Source organism: Leptidea sinapis, chromosome 14 (assembly GCF_905404315.1).
Source record: "Leptidea sinapis chromosome 14, ilLepSina1.1, whole genome shotgun sequence".
NCBI classification, from domain to species: Eukaryota; Metazoa; Arthropoda; class Insecta; order Lepidoptera; family Pieridae; genus Leptidea; species Leptidea sinapis.
Window position 1 is genome coordinate 8129488 of NC_066278.1, and position 22605 is coordinate 8152092.

A 22605-nucleotide genomic window follows, 5' to 3' on the forward strand; every position below is an offset into this window, starting at 1 on the left:
TCTAGAAAAACCCAAAAATTATGAGCGGCACTACAAATGCGCTCGTCACCTTGAGACATACGATGTTAAGTCTCATTTGCCCAGTAATTTCACTATGTACGGCGCACTTCAGACCGAAATACAGTAATGCTTACACATTACTACTTCACGGCAGAAATAGGCGCCGTTGAGTACTGTATGGGTACCACCCATAATCTAGCCGGCTTCCTGTGCAATATAGTTCCACTGGTAGATTAATAAAGGCCACTTATGAATGTCAAATTAACATTTTACCCTTACATACTTCCCGCGCCATACCTTATTCCTTACATATCCATCCTTCTCGTACCTAAGCCTTATCAATCTACACAACCTACTTCATCTAGTGGAAGGTTAGCCAGAGAAAATATTTCCGTGCAAGCGTAAGGACAGTTCGTCCGTGGCACCACGCGAGTGAACACACCGACAGTCTGTCTTCGTTGAAACACGAAGGACACACCGCTAATACCCAGATGTTCGCTACCTGGTGAATTACGCCGCGATTATTCGATAATACAGTGTGTGCCGTGCTCCAAGATACAGTCCACATCAACACCGCTTGCAAGAAGAGAACAGAGGAATACCAGGAAGGTCGTTCTTTACTTTTGCCCGTTTTTTAATTGGCACGTGGTAATTGCCACACCTAAATCACGCGCATACATTTTTGAGGTACACATAAAATACCACACACTTACTTACCAGCACTTCGGAAAAGATTGACCTTTAATGAGAGGAAATCACATGTAGCAGCTCATCGCCACTCTTTCAAATCAACATTTACAATTTCATCATTTTCATTATAATCTATGTGAAGCAGTGCAAGAAAAATTATTAAACGTCATTTTTATAGGAATAATTTAAAAAAATATAAAAAATAAATATTACAAGATTTATTGATAGTAGATGGATTAATACACACGCACTGAACATAGTAAGGGTGTCATGGGGGCTTTACATTAACATTATGCAACAATCTTTTACTGTAGGCATTCATTAATATGTTAATTTTAAAATGAATAACTGATAATGGGATCATGGGAAGCGCCTGTTTACGAACACGTCCCCGACGCGTGCACCAGTCACTGCCTCCCTCGCCCATACTTCAAGGAAGGAAGCAACCTGCCCCATGACGCGGCAACACGCAACGACATTTAAGAGAGGATGTCGAAGCTTGCAACAAGAACTCTACCAAAATGTAACAAGCAACAATGTAAATCTAATACATAATATTATTACTTAGCAATGTTTTGTATATACATCTTAACAAACATTATATACAGAAAGAAGATTTGTTTTTTGTAATGTTGGTTGCAATGGATAAACTCAAAAAGTACGCAAACAAAATTAGAAATTATTTCATATGCCACCGAAACCACAGAGTAGTACAGAGTGGATGCTTACTTATTTATTAACGAAACGAAGAAATTTATAGCATAAATATTTGATGTCAAAGTATCAAAATGTTGACCATACAAATGATTATTGTAGCGTTCTTACGCTGTGGTAACTATGGACCCATCAAGAACTGTACAGCTGCATGCTGATAGTGTCATTATTAATTATTTATCATACAGACAGGCACAATGACTAATTATTGATCAAACCAAAAAAATTTACGGACTGTATTTTTTAGGGAGAAAAAACGACAATAATTAATTAGCCAACCATCCGAGTGACGCATGATTCGTAAATCTTTGTATGTTTTATTTAACTTTCAGGTTGTGGCTCCATCTTCTATTTTCCATCCTTTTTATTTTTTTCCCTCTTTAAGTACGTTGTTTCTGCTGCTGTTAGTAATAAATTTATTTTACCTGTTGGAGGTTTCTTAGCACAGTGTGAATTTTAGGTCTTCCCAGAACTCTGAGTGTCTCTGTGTTGCAATGGGTGGGTGGCTCACGTCTGATTCTATAAGACCGAGGTTTAGCTCGCCTCATCACTTACATACATATATTATATTTGTAAATAATATGTCTTATATATGTAATTCATTAGTGGATTCCCTTCTTACCTGCTTCATGCCTTCAACTTCTATAGATAAATAATAAAGTATAAACATTTATTTAACTGCACTTAAGTGGAAATATTTTTGTATAATTTGAGAAGTGATCCAATGACCAGCCCTACAGGGCTCCGATGAGTTGTCTTTCGGCATTAAGTAATTAGCTAACCTTGAGAATTTTTTGAAGAAATGTGTCTCTTAATGGTATCTTTCAGGATAGTTTTAATTACGGTGTTCATAGATTTCTTGTAAGGAACTAAAATTTAATACTTTTGTAACTTTAACAGAGATAAATTGGCTTTCGGTCATTGAACCTTATTTTATGCGAGACTGATTAATAATTACAGCTTTTCTTTTATATTTAAATATAGAAACTAAGCAATTAAGTTGACTCACGAAACATAATTCCGTATTTATGGCAATGATGAATCTCACGCTTTTATGTATCGGATTAACTTGTAATTAGGGAAGATAAGACTAACGATAGCACAGGAGGATAGTAAATTATATCTTATATGTGTACAATTTTAACAGTGGGTTTACATGATTTCTGATGACCGTAGTTGTCGCTTAATAAAAAAATAAGAACGAATGTGCAATATGTCATTAAGAGACAATTTAGACGTGGTCTTAAAACTCGCGTCTAACACCGGGCGTAGCGGTTAATCGTCGTGGTCGACACGGTGGTGCGGAATGACGTAAGACGGGAGCGCGGGCTCGTCTCTAAGCGCGGGGGCAGGGGATAAATAGTCCTTGCTTATGTACTCCTTGATTACAGAATCATAAGCGAGGCGAGTTTAGGAGATGCTTCTAATTTACATTCTAAACATAAAAAAACGTTTGCGCGCGATTTCATGCGAACCACCTAACGTATAAACATCTTCGCGGAAGGGTAAGCCGACGATGTACCGACGCTTGATAGGGTCTCGCTCGGTAGTTGAACAGTAGAAATGTTCACATTCAATGTCATCGGGACGCTACACGGGCGGGCTAGGCAATTCTTCGAGCTGCCAAAATCGCTTAACTAAAGCGTCTACAGAGGTAAGTTCTGTGGCGCAACAAACCGTAAGACACGTCGCGCGAGGCAGTGCGGTAGGTACGGAACCCATAATTATATATCCAAGTACCGTGTTCACGGCGGGCGGCATTGAACAACCATTGCGAGCCACGTCTGGTCTGAGGAAACAGCGACGCGCCTATCAAAACATCTATTTTACCGGGAGTCGTGAACGATGCGATTTTTTTCTACCTTGTGCTGTATTTACCTTCTGGCAAAACTTTTTTCTATAAAAATAGTAGGGCCATCGAGTGTTCGGGTTATGTTAAGTAATCACCGCCACACAAACTTTCTTGCAAAACCAGAGGAATCACAGGAGTATTATCAGTATTTTAAGATAGTGTGCGTGTTTTTTTTAATGTGCTCATGCTGTAATCGTCCTGAAAACTGAATCTCATTCCAAGTTTAGTTATTTATATACGAGGCAGCAGCATGGCAGATAGATCCTTGAACACCGCGTTGCAGATAATATGAAATTTTATTATATGATCCTTGGTCAATGAGACGTGCGCACTATTACTTTGACTTTGACTTTCTTACACCTTTAAAATATCGTAGCTCAGTAAATGTAAACAATCACGGTCCCTTTTTTTCTTATCGACGAACCGTTAAAGTTTGTTGTGACTAAGAGAACAATAAATTTTTCTTTTAACTCAAATATCTTCAAAACACTCCGATGTTGGTTCTAGTACGCTCGATTGAAATTATTGCGAACTTAGTTCATATCGTGTATTTAAGAGTTTGTGTTGGCGTATTGTAATTAGGTTATAACAACTTACATATTAAAATTAATATTCTAATTAAAATAACGTTAAATTAATTTGGAGTAAGATTTATTAAAACTGAGACTAAGCAGCTCAATAAAAAAATGGGAAAGAATGGAAAGGAATAACGGAGGTTTTTAGCCAGCTAGGATCCATTTGAATATTAGGAAATATTAATCAAACAGACATACTGTGCAATAAAACCATAACTAACACAGAATCTTAATTTATTATAATTCTTAATTTATTATAATTCTTAATTAATTATATTTTAAGAAAATAGAGTGTTTACTGCGTTTTCGGTTTCATGGTCTTCATCTATTCCGTCTCTTTCTCACACATAGGTTTTTATGCAAGGATTTAAGATTTTTTTTATGAATATAAGGGATGAGACGAGCAGGACGTTCAGCTAATGGTATTAGAAAGGCCCTGCCCATTACAATGCAGTGCCACTCAGGATTCTTGAAAAATCCAAAAATTCGGAGCGGCAACACAATAGCACTCGTCACCTTAGGCATATGAGGTTAAGTCTACTTTGCCCAGTAATTTCACTAGCTACGGCGCCCTTCAGACCGAAAGTCAATAATGCTTACACATTACTGCTTCACGGCAGAAATAGGTGCCCTTGTGGCACCCAAAATCTAGCCGGCGTCCTGTGCACTGTAAAGATAAGATATTTTTGTTAAGACAGTTATCTCACTTTCACACAGGTTTTTCTATTACGGTAGTATAATTAGTTAATGAACTAGCATAACATAAACGAAAGCCTATCATGATTGACACTACAATCGTAAAAAAATAAAGTAATCCTAACTTTTTTTGCATACCCTTTATATACAGATACCCATGTTGTATTGTACTGGAAGAGCCATAAAACATAACCATTTTCTTGGGGATGGATGATATTTAAGTTTAAGTTCAGTTGGTTGGACAACAATCGCGAGAATCGTATCTTTTGTGATATTTGTAACATCTCATCATTATCAATAATCTTCAAACTCAACTCAAGCCAGTCGACGAACCGATACTTTAAGTATAAAACTAAGTTAATGCTTGGTTTTAATATTAATGTTCGAATAAAATATGAAATTTTCATCCCAACAAAAGACCTTCGTCGTTATAAATTGATTTAGGTGTTCCATTTACAAAGTAAATTTATCGTAAAATGTTACGTGATTCAAATACTTATTTTTTACTCTCTCTGTTTTCTATTTTATACATTTACTTAATATTCAAGAGTTATTTATGTTTTATATCATAAGGTTTACCTTGAAAAACTTATTAATTTTTCAGTATTTATCGCATTTGTGTCTACATTAAGTTTATTTATTTATATATAATATTACTAAAATCTAAGGTACCATCGGCGTGTCAAATGTTCCCGGTATAGTTTTTCTCTATGGAAGAGGAGGAAAAACGAGCGTACGGGTCACCTGACGTCAAGTAGAGAAATCACAGGATCTTGCCGGCTTTTTAGAAAAGTGTACGAGCTTACATTTTGAAGGTACCCATGTCGTATTGTCCTGGACACCTCAAAACACCGTACTAGGAAGCTCATTGCACAGCTTGGTTGTACGTGGAAAAAATGTCCTTGAAAACTGCTCTGTGGAGGAACGCTCCACATCCAGATGGTGGTGATGCTATCCTAGTCGGTGGCGTGTCGTGCGAAGGTGTTCGGCAGCAGGATTCAGGTTAAATCAAATCAAATCAAAATCATTTTATAGATGTAAGTCACAAAAATTACACTTATGAATGTTAAAAGTTTACCTTTCTTTTTACATTTACCTTTGCTTTAAATGAGGAGAAGGGGCAAGAAACTCATTGGCACTCTTTTAAATCATCATTAACAGCTTAATCTTTTTACAAATAATTTCAATTACAATATAATATGTAAAGTGATGCACAAATATCAAATAGTCAATTCCAAAAACGAGTAAGCCAAAAAAGGTAAATGTAAATTTATACAAAACAATAGTTATTGAGTACAGTAGATGCATCATACACACACATCGTAGATTAATAAAGGTATTTTGCGATAATTTTATTAGCGATTGTATAAAATATAATAACTTTAATTTTAAATACATGAAGCAGAGTTTCTGTTTACAGGATCATCCTGCCACTACAACGGGCCAGCCATCGCCTCCCTCGATCATATTTTATTGAGTTTTTTCTCTTTTTGGCGAGTTGAGGCCATGCTACGGGCATATAGGCATTTTGATGCTCCAGATGAAATAAAATCTAAACCAAAAAGTTGTTTGACCAAAGTCTGAGAGGGCAATATTTGACGTTACACCTGTCCAGGTGTTAGATATAAAAGTTTTTAAATCATTTCACATGGAAATATCGATTTGTAATATTATTAAATGGCGTCATTTCTATATAAACAACAAAACACTGTCAGAGAGAGAGAAAAACAACAAAATTTAGATGCAAGGTCACTGGGTCATTGTCCGTTTGGCGGTTCAATAGAATTCACAATGTTTACGAACAAAACACAATTTATTGTATTTACACAAAATATCTATGTTTTTATTACTTTATTTTATTTTATTATAAATTACGGGTCAGTAAATAGGCAGCAGTAATTAAAATTATGTAAAATTAAAGCCTACAGCCTCCTACAATCAGGGCTCTACATATCATCTGAAACAAGTTCAAATAGCTCTTCGAAACACTCCCCTTCATAAATGCGATGATAGTCATAGAAGACACACAACGAAACGACATCTCTACGCAACGCCAAGTGATCCAGCCGTTCATAGACCCTGGCAATTCGAGCAGCTCTGTGTCTCTGCGGTACTGGGGTACGCCAGATCAGATGACAGCAAAACTCCATATGTGGCCGGACCTGCGCTTTGTTGATCGCTAGAATGTGGGCCAGCTTGAAGTATTGCCGTGTTCTATTTATGACGCATAACTTCTTCGAAGCCAATTTAATCTAGTCTAGTCTAGCCTTCCATATAGTCTAGCATTGTATGGTATACTAGGCGAGGCTTTAAGGGAACATACCGCGTGCAACGATCCTTATCGTTTGACTACTCAACAAAAATGTATTTTGAGTTGAAACATTTATTAGTACACGTACTATAAGAAAATATTACAAAACTTGATTTTTTTTTCCTAGAGACGGAAGACGGAAGTTCACCGTATTAGTAAGAGTTGGTCACAAGGTTGGCTTAAGTGTTTTCAATACGAGAATTTTGATGTCAATGATCTTGCTCTGTTTATAGACACCATTTTTGAAAATGTGAATTTAAAAAAAAGGTCGTATACAAAGGTTGGTCAGGCTTCACACAGTGTACCAAAAGCCGGCTTAACTCTCAATGAGATGATGTTGTGTGTACGGGGGATTGTAAGGGCTTTATTCATAATGAGTTTTCCATCAATTTGAATCCCTACTGTGAATAACTGATTATATTAAAGAAGAAGTTGAGAGAAAGACAAAACTGATCAATAGAACGAGTGTGGTATTTCATCAGGATAACGCACATGTTTAGCCATTCAGCAAAAACAAACAGGGTTTGGCTGGGAATTACTAATGCATCTGTTATATAGTTCTGTTTTATTGTCTTCAGATTTCTTAAAGCAGAGTTAACATCGAGAGAGGACTGCCAAAACTACATGTCGCTTTTTAATCAGAAGTCTCAAAATTTCTACAGTAAGGGGATCATATTACCTATTACTTCCACCGTACCCTACCTTTCTACCTATAAGATGGCAAAAAGTCATGGAACAAAATGGCATAATCATATTTTATATATAAGAAGTGGCAAAAGGGCAAGAGGCTCACGTGATTGGTGCTTCATATGTTCCCAACTTAGTAACTTCATCGGACATCTTGAAGTAGATGTAAATCACGTTCTAACATTCCATTACATAGCTACATAATCTAATATATAAAAATTACATGACACGTTGTTTGTTCGCGATAGACTCCTAAACTAATGAACGGATTTTAATGGGGATTACTTCATAGAGTGCAGTTTAGTCCAACTTGAGAGATAGGATACTTTTTATTTCGATTTGGGACCCATAATTATTTTTATTTCCAATATTTGTTTTGTATGGACATTTTTCTGTGAGAGAATTTATTGACGCACGGTTTGACAGTTCTGCTGTGACACAATTTAATTATGACAACAGGGAGTATATTTTACGAAATAATTCTTGATGTTATGAAATATTATTGACAAATTCATAAAAACAGTATTTTATTTATTTTGTACAGCACAACGTCTGTCAGGTCAGCTAGTACGAGTATTATATATGTCGTATGAATATTGTCAAAGCCGTGATCACGCCAATTTCACTAGGGATATTATAATTATACGGTAAATTGTCAATCGACTTAAAAGTCTTACAATTTAACGGACGGAATTTAATGGTGTTGTTATATATTTCATGTTTATTAATACTAAATTATCCACTTTCTTCTATTTATTTATTATGTCATAGAGGCTAACTTCCTGACCAGTCTTGTATTTTACATACAATCATAAGACTTAAATCACAGCAAATACCGAGTTCATTCCGTGATTCCCTCCGGGCTTCACAAATTACTTTGATAAGCGCAACAATACCTGCAGTCATAGTTAGTCTCTTAGTAAAGCTAATAGTAGTTAGTGCGTGGCCACGACTAAGTGAACATCTTCCCTACTAGCTTGGGCTGCCCAGGCTAAGCGCAACAAAGGGGTAGACATGTCTACATCGCATCTACAAATATTCGGTCAAGCTTTTTTGTTCACTCGCAAACTTTATCACCTTTTAATTAAAAATACACCGAACTATAAGTTTTGACGTGAACACCTACCTACCTACCATCTAGTTATTCGGGTACAAAGTGCTTTCCGACTTAAATGTTAGTTTGCTTGTTTTTAGTATCTATATTTCAGAAAGTAATGAAACACGCCATGTTACAACTATGAAAAACTCATTAATTATCGAACTTAATATTTTTACCGAAATTCTCTACGTATCGAAGGTTTGTTTCATGGCTGGAAATTTATTATAATTATTTATGAGGGGCTAACAAATCTAAAATTAAAATTTTGTTAACGTTCCTTAACATTATTCAAAATATGCGAGGAGACTAGAGTGTTTGTTATAAATACTGGGTTATCAGAAACGAATCTTCAAAGCAGAAGCAGCTTCCTACACAAAGTGGATTGTTGTATTGTACATTTAGTATTTTCTTTGATTTATTTACACATTTAAATAAAACACTTTTAAAGGATTAAAACGCATGTTTGTATATGTGTTTATGTATTAGTCCCCCTGAAAACGAGACCTGGAGAGGTCTTGAAACGTCGGGTTGTCAAAACTAAAATTAAAATTTAACTTTTACGCAAAAACCTAATGTAAAAACACAGTAACAATTACACGCGTTTTAAACCTTTATAAGTGTTATCTTTAAGTATTGTATATACTTAGTTAGATTATAATCAAAGTGGCGTTTTGTTCAGAGTCACATTTAGTACCTAATATAGTATAGTAAGTAATATCTTTTTATTTTAATACATGCACTTACAAATATTTATCTAATCAATAACTTTTCAATAGAACATACATTTTTAAATAATAAAGAGTATTGATTAACATACGCGGGAAAAGATGCATCATGATTATAAAATGATCTCTCACTATATAGTTCATATAGCTTTTGTCTACTCCTATGAATGCCAGCTGTTGCCCAATCAATAAATGCTAAGAGACCACCAGAGTCTAATCAGTGAATATAGGAGCAAACTTGATATTTATTTATTATTCTAACGTCAGCAAAACTCAATATACGTATAACACGTAAGTATATATCCCTACTCCGTCTTTTTACTATCCGTATGTCATTTAGCAAACAGTTTATTCCACTCTTTGATGGATAATTTGTATTCTCAGCTGAACGTGATGACCGCACATAACGTCTAACTGAGAAATATTATTCATATCAGTCTAATGACTGCAATTCCAAAACGCGCATTTTGCAAGAAACTTTATGCTTGTCACAGCTGCTTTATCAGATGGTTTCCCGGCCTTAGTAACCCAATTGAAGGACCGACAACGCATTTCCTCACTAAAGTATGCGCGTTTATAACTAAAAAAAACCCTTTCGTCGTATTTCACCGCTCTTCGTGGAGACACCGCTTCATTGTGTGTCTTCTACCGCATTTATCATGGGGAGCGCTCCGAAGAGTTGTTTCACCTGATTCCTGCCACCGAATTCCACCTTGGCATGACACGCCATAAGTTAGGGTGTCATCCCCACCATGTGGATGTGTGGCGGTCTTCCGCAGTGCGGTTTTCAAGGAGCTTTCTTCTACGTACCACAAAGCTTTGGAATGAACTTCCTTGTGCGGTGTTTCCGGGACGATACGACATGGGTACCTTCAAAATAAGTCCTTCACCTTCCTTAAAGGCCGGCAACGCTCCTGTCGTTTCTCTGGTTTTGCAAGAGAGTGTGGGCGGCGGTACTCACTTAACACTAGGTGACTCGTACGCTCGTTTGTCCTCCTTTTCCATAAAAAAAAAAATTCTGACCTCTATTATGTCAAATACCGACGGACAAGTGATCGCTAATTTCTATCAGAGTTCCCCCACAATACAAAAAAATATAAAAATAAAAGTTTTTTTATGAATCACAATGTTTTGTGACTTGCCACTCCACTTGGAGACTGAAATTGGGTAGCGAAAATCAGGTCAAGTAATTCTAGGAACTTCTCTTCGAGAGTTTTAAGCCACACATTAATATCTCAATGCACCGCCATGCTGTCATACCTTTCACAGCTTCCTGGCCATAATTCGTACAGTACATCAAACCATGTCAAAGTCAACTTAAAGTAAACGCTTTTGAATTGTCACTACGAGTATAAATATTTCTTTTAAATTACTGAATCTTCCATATGTCCGGAAAAAGTAGAGCGCGTAAAAACAAAGATACAAAAAACTCGACGTCAACTCTTTTCAATCCAATAGAGTATTTTACAATGGCTATATATACGAAACAAATTTGTTTGTAAGGTGCTGCATACAATATATAAATCGTGTACAAATTAAAATCCTCCAAGGATCCTATGGAGGGGACTTACAGCGATGAAGTAAAATAACACTTTTTACAAACTGTAGATACACGGTATGAACAGACCTGTGTAATGAAACTCCCTGATATTGTTTCGTATAACAACGAAAGAAAAAATAATATTTTGAGAGGTCCATCGTAATTCGTTACGGTTCACGGGAGAGATGTTCAGTTCGCAGCTTCACCGTTAATTCAGTATTGTTCATGATTTACTCCGGAACACACGCTCCGCTGTTATAAGTTGCTACGAGCTACGATCGAGTGTAGACCGCGCTATTTATATTTAATAATATTTGTAGTAATCGTGTTCCAAATTAGAAGATTGAGTTAAGTGATGAAAGTTCACACTGATTAATTAAGTGTATTGTGCCATTGTAATTAAGACAAAATGTATTTCGTTGTTCTTGTAATCACTTATGTAGCGGGTGAGTTAAATGTTATATTAACATATAAACAATTTAATTGTTTAAACAATTTAAATCGTGGGATTTGTACCAGCCGAAGGCTCCTTTGCATAGGATGCTGGCTAGATTATGGGTATCGCAACGGCGCCTTTTTCTCCCGTGAACTGTGAAGCAGTAATGTGTAAGCATTATTGTGTTTTGGTCTGAAGGGAGCCGTAGCTTCTAGCTAGTGAAATTACTGGGAATTATAAATGAGACTTAACATCTTATGTCTCAAGGTGACGAAAACAATTGTAGTGCCACTCGAATTTTAAGGTTTTTCTATTATCCTGAGCGCCACTGTATTGTAATGGGCAGGGCGTATCAATTACCATCAGCTGAACGTCCTACTTGTCTCGTCCCTTATTGTCATAATAAAAAAAATCAGGTTTTTATTTATTTAGTTGGAAGCTCACGATGTATACAATGTGTTGCTTTTCGATAAATTTACACATTAATAAATTATATTATATAACATCGTATACCCGATTTACGGGCTAACTCGACATGAAATTAATTAAATTACAAGTACTTAATAAAAATACTAAAATAAGACAATTTCTTTATTTACTTACTATCTAAATTACTTTATAAAGTAGTAAGTAGGTACTAGATAATTATTTTGGATGAAACAGCCAGTGCTTAGTGTGTGTATAAGTGAGCCCTTTATAGCCTTCATACGTACATACTTCTAGGATCATAATGATAGAAAGATAGAAATATATTTATAGAAAATAGGGAGTAATTATAACATAACATATTGAAACAACAGCTGGTAAACATCATGAAGATACATCAGTACGTAAAGTGGCTTTGACATAGGGAGAAACAATGATAAGAAACTCCCAACCCAGTTGCTTACCTACCAGTGAGAAAGAACTACCGGTGTTTGTAGTTAAACTCCTTCAAAACGGCTTGACCGATTCTCATGAAATTTAGAGTGCATATTGGGTAGGTCTGATAATCGGACAAAATATATTTTTCATCCCCCTAAATGGTAAGGGTGGTCCACGACATTTTTTTTTTTAAATTTCTTTGATTATTAGTCAGCATTAAAAAATACATACAACTTCAAATTTTCACCCATCTACGATCAACAGTTACTTTTATATCGCGATTTTAATATCGGTAATACAACGTTTGCTGTGTCAGCTAGTATTGTTATATATATATTATTGGGATTAGTATTCCGGTCACTTGTATCATGGTCTGCAAAAAGTTGTCATACAAACGTTTTGTACTTTGAGGGAAATAAATAGAAATTGCATTTATTATTGAAGCCTTGATAGACTCGCCTTTACATTGATAATTATTTATTTATTTACTAAAAAAAGGCTTACCAACTAGGTATACAATTAATATTATGACTACTTATAATGTAAAATTTCTTATATTTAATACTTACTATGTCTAACTTATAGGTATGCACAGCGTTGTCTTCATTTATTATGAAATACTACTAGAATACGTATGTTTACTATTACTAAAACTATAAGTTTATACATCCAAATTATAAGGGTTCAAAAGCGTATTTTTTTAAATTGCGAAATGTATTAAAATTTATATCAATACTACTATGGAATTTACTGTTATATAATGAAAAATGTTGAAATAAGTTGGATAGGTGAATTTGAGCCATAATTGTTTCTGAAGAATTGTACATGTACTGGCCTAAGGACAATATCTTATGTATAGCTTAATAGTCCAGTGCTCAGTCTTTCTAAAAGGATATTCCATCTATCTCAAAGTTACATCAAAGTCAAAGTTTTTATTTGCATCAACATGTTAAATTTATGTTAGATAAATATTTAAAGCTAAATACATTTTATATAGTATTATTTATTAATATATTTTAAAAAAATATGTCAATATTTTAAATAAAAACATACGTCTAGTGAATACAAGCAGTTTTTACTAAGGTATATTTTCAATTTAGATGAGAAATTACTATCTGCTTTGTACTTTTAATTTAAAATAAAAGATACGTTGTGTCATGCGATGGGCCAAGTTATTCTATTTTTTTTAAAACATGACGGATTTTTCATATTGAGTCTATGAGATGTGCTAGGTTGGCTAATTGACCCTAAAGTAAGGACTGAATAAATTGACCGACTTGAATTGTTGAAGAACTGAGTTGCGAGAGATCTCTCATTTATATCTGAAATTCTCGTGTCCCGGTGTTCATTAAGGAACTCCTCCGAAACAGCCAAACCAATTTTTTTGAAAATTTGTCTGTGTATGGGGTGTGTCTAAGAATCGGCCAACATTTTTTTTTCATACCCCTAACACTCACCCTTAAATATATTTTTTTATTTTTTTTGCCAATTTTTTTTATTTTATTATGATTCAGCATTGAAAATACATACAATTTCATATTTTCACCCATCTTCGATCAACACCTATTTTTGTATCGCAATTTTAATATTATTCTATTCCACCCACAGATACGCCAAAGCGTTGCAAGATGGCAATCGAATAAGAATAATGATTATTGTAGTACAATAAATTTTATGTACAATTTAATTAGTAGGTTTGAGATTCGGTCGTCATCTATTTTTTACTACCCCCCAATTTTATACCCCAAAATTTTAATTATTGAATTATTTTTATTATATTATATGGCAATACAACGTTTGCTGGGTCAGCTAGTATACTATAATAAACGTCAATGTATGTTTTAGTGACAGATAGGGTTCAAGTTTATGCTCCGTGTAATTGCGATTGTTTGTTCATAGATGGAGGTGGTGCTCAGTTAAATGAAGACAGCTGTGACCCCAGCGAGCTGAAGATATGTGTCCAGACCACCCCGAAGACTCCAGTGGGGCTGCCGAGGACTCAGGAAGAACTTGACGCACATTGCTTGTGAGTTGTAGTGGAAGAGAAATGTGAGAGATTTTAAAGGGGTGGAGGGAGGGAAGAATGTTTCCGTAGCCAAATGGCAAAAAACGGAACTGACTGTCTGTCCGTGTATGTCACAGCAACTTTTTTACAAAACTATAAGAACAATACCGGTGATACTTGGAAAGAAGTTGTATTCTGTGAACCGCATTAACATTTTCACATAAAAATAGAAAAAAACAATGTTTTTTGGGGGTTCCCCATACTTAGAACTGAAATTCAAAAAATTTTTTTCATCAAGCCCATACGTGTGTGTATCTATCGATAGGTCTTCAAAAATGATATCGAAGTTTCAAATATTATTTTTTTCTAAACTGAATAGTTTGCGCGAGAGACACTTCCAAAGTAGTAAAATGTGTGGTAAAATGGGGGCCCTGTAGCTTCTAAAGTAAGAGAATGATAAAACTAAAAAAAATATTTGATTTACCGAAAATTGGTTAGAACGAGGATTAGTAAGTAGTTTTTTTAATACGTATAAATGATCATACAGTGCAAATGAGCTATTTATACATAATAATGGCGGCGACCTGGGACGGGTCGTTCCCTTCCCTAAAATATGGTCGAGGGAGGCGATGGCTGGCCCATACGTCATGCTCGTTAACGGGCGCTACTTGCGGTGGCAGGATGATCTTGTGGCCGGAAACTCTACCTCATGGTTTTAAATTTTTTTTTTTTATAATTGCTTATAAAATGGTCGCTAAATACCTTTATTTACTTACGGTGTGTGTGAATTGATGCATCTACCGTACCATGGCCTGGTATTATTGTTGATACAGTAGTAGTCGGCCGTGAATGTACTCAATAGCTCTTGTTTTTTACGTATTAATTTACATTTTATTTTTTAAGTATTTGTAGTTTGAGTATTATTGCTGCATCACTTTACATATATTGTAACTGAAATGATTTGTGAGTGATTGCCACAAAGAGTTTCTTGCCACTTCTTATTAAAGCTCAACCCTCAAAGGAGGTGGATATAAAAAGAAAAGTCATTTCCTTGACCTGCCTGAATAAGGTGATTTTGATTAGATTACCCTAAAGGATTGAGCTTTTGATTACTGTTAGTAAAAATATAATATTAATTACAAGTTTAAGCAGAATTGTCAAATTGTAAGTAGAGGTATTTGGTGAGTATTGCATGATATGTAGGATTATATGGATGTATTAGGATTATTTTATTGTTGTTTGCTGAGTTCTCGTAACAGGTTTCATCATGCTCGCTTAAATGTCACTGCTTGTGGTGGCGGGATGATCCTGTTGCCGGGGACTCGGTTTCAGATTCTTTAAAGTTATTGTGTATATATATATGTATGGATATATGCATGTTTATTTATTTATAATCGCTTATAAAATGCTCACAGAATACCTTTATTGATTTATGGTGTATGTGGATGATGCAGCTACTGTACTCAATAACTTTTGTATTAATTTACATTTATTTTTTTTGACTTACTCGTGGACGACATTGACTATTTGACGTTTGAGTGTGATTGTTGCATCATTTTACATTTAACATATTATATTGTAATTGAAATGATCTGTAAATCTTGATATAAAAGAGTAGCAATGAGTTTCTTGCTACTTCTTCTCATTAGCTCAACCCTTTACGAAGTAGCGGTAGATTCAATAAGATTTTTTTTTTGACATTCATATGTGACATTTTCGTGACCTACTTGTATAAACTGATTTTGATTTGATTTGATTTGATAATAAACAGGCATTTAATTGATTCTGACTTCTGAGCGGCACTACAACTGCGTTTGTCACCTTGAGGCATACAGACTTAATATAGTCTCATTTGCCCAGTAATTTCACTATCTACGGCGCCCTTGAGACCGAACCACAATAATGCGGACATGAACATTAAAATGGACAAAATATTAATATGAACCGCTAAACCGCATTGAGGTCGCGAATGAACTATATTGTACACCAGGGCGTACCAGACGGGCATGTCGTGTATGGACACGTGGATCAGGAGGTGTCTGCCGACGGACGGACAGAAACTGGTGCAGCAGCAGATCGGAGGGGCGCGGGCTCTGATGAGGTTCCTATGCAGCAACGAGACCGGGTTACGAAGAGGTTGGTCATAACTTCATAATACTAACATTCATCATCATCATCAGCCGGAATATGTCCACTGCTGGACAAAGATCTCCACGAGGACTGGTCCTGCGCTGCCCTCGTCAAACGTATTCCGGGGATCTTGACTAGATCGTCGGTCCATCTTGTGGGGGGCCTACAAACACTAAGTCTTCCGGTACATGGTCGCCATTTCTAGGATTTTTCTGCCCCACCGGCCATATGTCCGTCGAACTATGTGCCCTGCCGACTGTCACTTCAGTTTCGGAATAATTTGGGCTATGTCAGTGACTTTGTATCTCCTCTTTTCTGATTCGATCTCGCCGATACTTACATCGATCAAGAAGAATTTTCGCTTAGACTATTGATACTTTAACGTGGTCCATAACTCCATGGAAGCATATCTTACTATACTCACCCTTTAGGCATTACACCAGGCTAACACTGGTCTTCATCACGCGTATACCGACAGACTGCTATGAAATTATGTAAATTATAGCCACGACCTAACTGGGTCGACCTTGAAGTTATCCTGAGTAAAGCTAGGGTAATATCTACAAAAGGCTTCATAATAAATTACACACAACAATAATACATAATTGAGATCTAACACGCGCACCTTGGGTTGACTATTGATAAAAGGAATTAAAACATGACATTAAACTAAACGCAAGATTATGTAGAACCACGGAACAGAAAAGACTAGTAGAAAGACATGTGGGCGTTACCCTGTCGCCACTATTGTGTATAAATGTACCTATTCGAGGCTCAAGTGAGACTAGTCATTTGATGTCAAGTGAAGCATAATTATCTTTTAAAAAAATGCAAATATGCCTTATTGTGCCATTTTTGACTGTAGAAATCAGAGCTGCAATTAAAATATGTCCCACGGAGGGATTTCCTATGATCAGTTATCATATTTTTTGCCGATTTAAATACAATTAATATTTTTTATGTGTTGTGCAAAATATACAGTGAAAAATGATCCATAATATTATGACGTATGGTTCATTTACCTTTACATTTAATCGATGTAACTTATGTTAGAATAATTAATGTAAACAATAAAAATATTTTTCTTCTCAACAAGTGCATGCATGTACGTATCGATATAATTTTATCGAAATAAATTTTATCTTTGTAAATTGTATTCGAGTATTGCTCTTTTCCATGCGATAAGGGTGTAAGTAAGCATAATGTTATAATATGGTTGTGGTAATTGTGTATAAGAGAGACTACGACGAATTAAAATTAATAGTTTTAATTGTCTCTTAGGTACAGCTTATTATTAATTAACAAATATGTGTAAGATTCTAGTTAAACTAAATAAGCGTTAATTTTTAAATAAAGACAAATATTTTTTTTAATTAAATTTTAATATTTGGCATTTATTGGGGTTTCACCGATAAGGTTAAGTCGAGATGGAGTAGAAGAATAACTTCATCACATCATGGAGTAGAGGAAATACGCCATAGAATTGTAAAAAATAGATCGAAAACCATTAATTCTGGAAATGTTTGCCATAATTGTAGCATATGTACATCATAATATAACATATCATAAGACTAACAAGATTATTAATACTTTATCAGTACTTATAGCTTCTCTTTCTATTAATCATTCGTTACTGCTTGTTTTGGAAAATTTCTTTCCGCACGCGCATTACGTATGGAAGCAGTACGATTTATAAAATTTCATGTCTTACTTTCTCCGGGCTTATACAGAATAACCATGAATACAATAGTTTTTTTTATAAAAAAAAACTATGTTTTATGCGTGTATATAAATATAACATTGATACTGTAACTTTCCGCGACTATTCGTGTACGCTGTCTTGTTTTTTTAATTGAGCTAAATAATGCCCATCCTTTTAAACTATACCTAAGAAAAATATTAGCATATCATTATTTTAGCTTACGATGTACTTTATCGTTAATATACTTTATCGACCCTTATCCCGACATCATTTCTAGTTTTCACTAACTTATCGATATGTTTATTCATTTTCGGACAACACTAGGTATTTTGACAGAAGTAATCTAGTAATCTATGGTTACAGAGTTCGTATTACTTCAAGTTTTTATATGTTATTTTTCGCAATTTAAGAAAAAGTTCTGAGGTTGTCATAATCACTTTAAGAATATGAGATTAGGCGTAATTGTATTAAGTTCGAAATTGATGTAAATAAAATTGAAGTTATGTCTTTTCGTGATTGTGAATTTAGGCCTATTATAAAGGAGGAATTCAGTGTGTGTATTACATGTTTAATAGATAAATGTGTGAGTTTGGCGGCGTCCGCGTCGGTTTCCATAGTAAAATGACATGATGCCACTTATACTAGTTTTTTCTGTTCTGTGTTTAGAACTAATCCCAGTACAATATATAGGACATCAATGTTTATTTTTATTTTTATTTTATTTATTTATTAGGATTTCCAACAACAAGTACACTAATACAACAATAAAAACAATACAATTCGAAATCAAAATGCTAAGTGTCTTATCACTTACAGGAAATCACAGCATGCACAGAATTTTACTTAATTAAGATAACAATACACTTATTTTTTTATTGCATACATAAAATAGTAGAAAAATTAGTAAGCATAAATTTAAGATCCTGTTTGGGTAATATTATTAAAGATATCTCTTTCAAGAATAATTTTCTTAAAGTTTGAGGAAGCGAAAATATGTAAGGAATCCTTGTTATACTGATCATGTATACCCTACATTCGTGATAATGGGCAGAATTTTCTTAGATTAGTGCGACAATTTGGTAATGAAAATAAGATTTGTCACTGACATGATCTTGGAGTTCTATTTGGTTTGAAATCTAACTTTGCTGAGCAAGTCGGGGCAATTAATTAGGCCAGTGCATATTTTTTTTAGAAATACTATGTCCAAATAATTTCTTCGTTCTTCTAGGGAGTTCATGTGGAAATATGATAGTCGCTCTTCATATGTTTTAATCTTTTTAAGAACTCCATGACCAAACGCAAGATGCCGTACCATCTTTTATTGGACACGCTCAAGTCTAGCAACATTTACTTTATAATGTGGCGACCAAACAACACTGCAGTGCTCTAAATGACTTCTCACCAAACAGTTGTACATTAATTTTTTAGTCATTGGGTCCTTAAAATTCTTTGCCTCTCTTAAAACAAATTTTGAAGCTTTATGTACGATTTTATCTGTATGAGTGTTAAAATTCAATTTGGTATCAAAATGAATTCCAAGATCACGTATACACGTGACTTCTTCCAACATGACTCCATTAAGGTGATACGACGTAGGCAGCACATTCTTATTTTTCTTATATTTAATATGTTCGCATTTTCTTACATTAAGTGACATATCGTTAAGCTCGCACCAATTTTCCAAACTATCAAGTTCTTCCTGCAGATGATAGGAATCGTTCAGTGACTTGATAACTTTACAGACCTTGAGATCGTCAGCAAAAAGATAAACTTTGGAATACTTAAAACACTCAGAGATATCATTAATAAACACATTAAAGAGGTGCGGTCCGAGATGCGATCCCTGTGGGATTCCTGAGGTCGCTATGTATGATTCCGAAGTATACCCATTGATAACCACTCTTAGTTGCCTATTGCAGAGATATGAGCGAAACCAACTCAACAAGGGATCCGACACTCCATACTTCTGCAATTTGTATATTAAAATTTCTTGATTGTCGGTGTCGAAAGCCCTGCTGAAGTCGGTGTATACGGCATCAATTTGTGCTTTACCATCGACTGCTTCCACAATTTCTTCTGTATACTCAACAAGATTTGTTGCTGTCGATTTGTTTTTAATGAAACCATGTTGCCGAGTATCAATTAATCGAGCGATAATTGCCACGTGATTTCGTCAGACCATCGTTCAGACGTTTTAGTGAAGGCCTTGTATAAACCGATGAGAAATGTGAAGCAAATAAATTTGAAATGGTATAACTTTTATCTGAACTTGCATGACCATAAGACATTTCTGCCGGATAGTTACTTAAACCACCCCTTTTCATTTTTAGATAACTCCAGAAATATTTTGGGTTACATTTAATTTGAGCTTCGACAAAGGAAATATATGAATTGTAGCAATTTTGTATTAACATGTCGCATCGCCTTTTCAATATTTTGTATTGAATTTCATCCATTGGATTATTATATTTTTTTATTTTCATTCTTAATTTATATTTTTATCTTAGTCTTTTGATAAGCGCATTCGAGTACCAAGGAGGATATTTCACACTTTTAGGTCTAATTTTTGGGACAAATTTATTAATTTTACTATCAATATGGTTATAAAGTGAAGAAACCATCTAATATACTGTCAGAGAACGAAAAGTTTCCTCCCAATTAATTTTGTTTAATTCTATAGCAATGTTAGTATAAAGTTTAATTTTTCTACATTATTGTACTTCAAAAAATTTATGTTTTTTTTAAAAGATATCGAAAATTCAAATGGAGGATTATGTGGATCTATTTTAGATATAACATGAGATGCATTCTGTAGGGCATTCGTGACAAAAGCAAGTTAAGTATCCGGTTATTTATATTAGGCAAATTGTTAAATTGTTTTAAATCGTTATCCATTATAAAGTCCCAAAGCATTCTTTGCATATTACACGAAATATGGGATGGGGAATAGATTAATGATCCATTATTGTCAAACCACTGTAAGGTGCCTAGATTAAAGTCTCCTATCACCATAACGTAAACTTCTAGTTCTGAAACCCTGCCAGCATTGTCAATAAAGTGTTCAAGTACATTTGGTTTCAGTGGTGATGGCAAATATACGGCACACAGACAAATATTAATATTTTTATTATTTACCGATATATTTAGTTTAATAAAAACATCTTCACGTCTGCTCTCATAATCAACAATGCGCTAATTTATTTGAAATGGCAATTAATACTGCCCCACCTTCAGTTTTGCGATTAAAAGAAGTCACTGAACGATCCCTTCTATAAAGAACATAACGGCCACAAAATATTTCCCTATCATACACACTCTCATTAAGCCAAGTCTCGGATAACACAACAATGTCATAGTCACAGTTTGTTAAGTTACAGTATATTTCATTTAATTTTGATTTAACTCCTCGTACATTCTGGTAATAAATTTTTAATTGATCGAATTTAATTTTTTGTGTGCTAATACTTTTAAATAACTTACCACTAAATTATACAATTCAGTCTAATTTGCTTAATACATCATGGTTCTTTATATATTTAAAATCGGAATCGTCTGATTTGCGCATGAAAATCTTGCCATTTCTGACCGAACATACTTGTAGTTCTTTTTTTGGCCTTTAGTCTCGCTGCAGCATGGAGAGCTTTGTTTCCAGGTGACAGGTGTTCCACAACATATATGTTCTCCTGAGTGCCACCAATACCCAGAAGTTTGCTATTCAACTTATTGGTGGGATTATTTTTGTTGTACTTAATAGATGCGGCAAGAAAAGTGTCCCTGAGTCGTGGGCTAGCGAACTGAACAACGATGGATCGAGGTCGTGTATTTGATGTGTTCATTTTGGCGATACGTGTTACATTGTGGTGTCAATAACTTCACAAGATATCACCTTACCTAAGTTCACGATTGTGTTAACAAGATTCTCTCCTCTGAATTCGGCTACACATTGCACCTCGATATTAGATGATCGAGATTGCTGCTCCAAGATATTAAGTTTCGAATCTAATTCTCTTAAGTTAATTTTTAACTCTTCATTTTCTTTATTAATTTTATCAACAACATCCAATTTTGTCAATACCATCTTCTTCATATCATCGTATTGATGACTTAAGAAGTTTATAAAAGTCTTAATCTCCCCTATTTCCTCTTTTATAGATTTTAGTTCCTAATTCACGAAGCCAGCCAAAGTACTATTTAAATGCTTCATGAGTTCGTCTATAGCATTCGGAACAATTTGTTTCACTTGGGAAGACGTGACGGGGCTACTGTCCTTCAGATCAACAGTAAGTGTCGCCCCTGGTGAGGATTTCTTCCTCGTTGTGATGTTCGAAGTTTCAGCTTGTAAAGTTGCTTTAGTAGCCCGTACTGGAGTTGCATCTGCATTCCCAGTTCTGGGTTTACATGAAGGGCATGCCCATTTTGAAACATTAATTTTGCAGATATATATATAGAGAGCAGGCAACATTTTGAACAGGCCATAGTAGAATCGCCAGGAAGTATGTTTAGAGAGCAACAAGCGCATTTCGATTTTTCAGACATTTTGAAAAAAAAAAATTTTACACAAAAATCAAAAGAAAATGTA

The 22605-nt window shown here is 34.8% G+C and overlaps 2 protein-coding genes across 2 annotated transcripts in view; both read left to right on the forward strand.

The window, feature by feature from the left end:
- Window positions 1-22605, forward strand: part of LOC126967924 (uncharacterized) — a 220383-nt gene that overhangs the window by 191985 nt on the left and 5793 nt on the right. The gene's annotated exons all lie outside the window — the stretch shown is intronic.
- The window catches only part of LOC126967844 (uncharacterized), a 61020-nt gene continuing 49545 nt past the window's right edge, over window positions 11131-22605 (forward strand). The window contains exons 1-3 of the mRNA XM_050812531.1: window positions 11131-11335; window positions 14089-14215; window positions 16185-16330. Coding sequence (XP_050668488.1) covers window positions 11299-11335; window positions 14089-14215; window positions 16185-16330 — 310 coding nt within the window. The 5' untranslated portion in view covers window positions 11131-11298. The remainder of the gene's footprint in view (window positions 11336-14088; window positions 14216-16184; window positions 16331-22605) is intronic.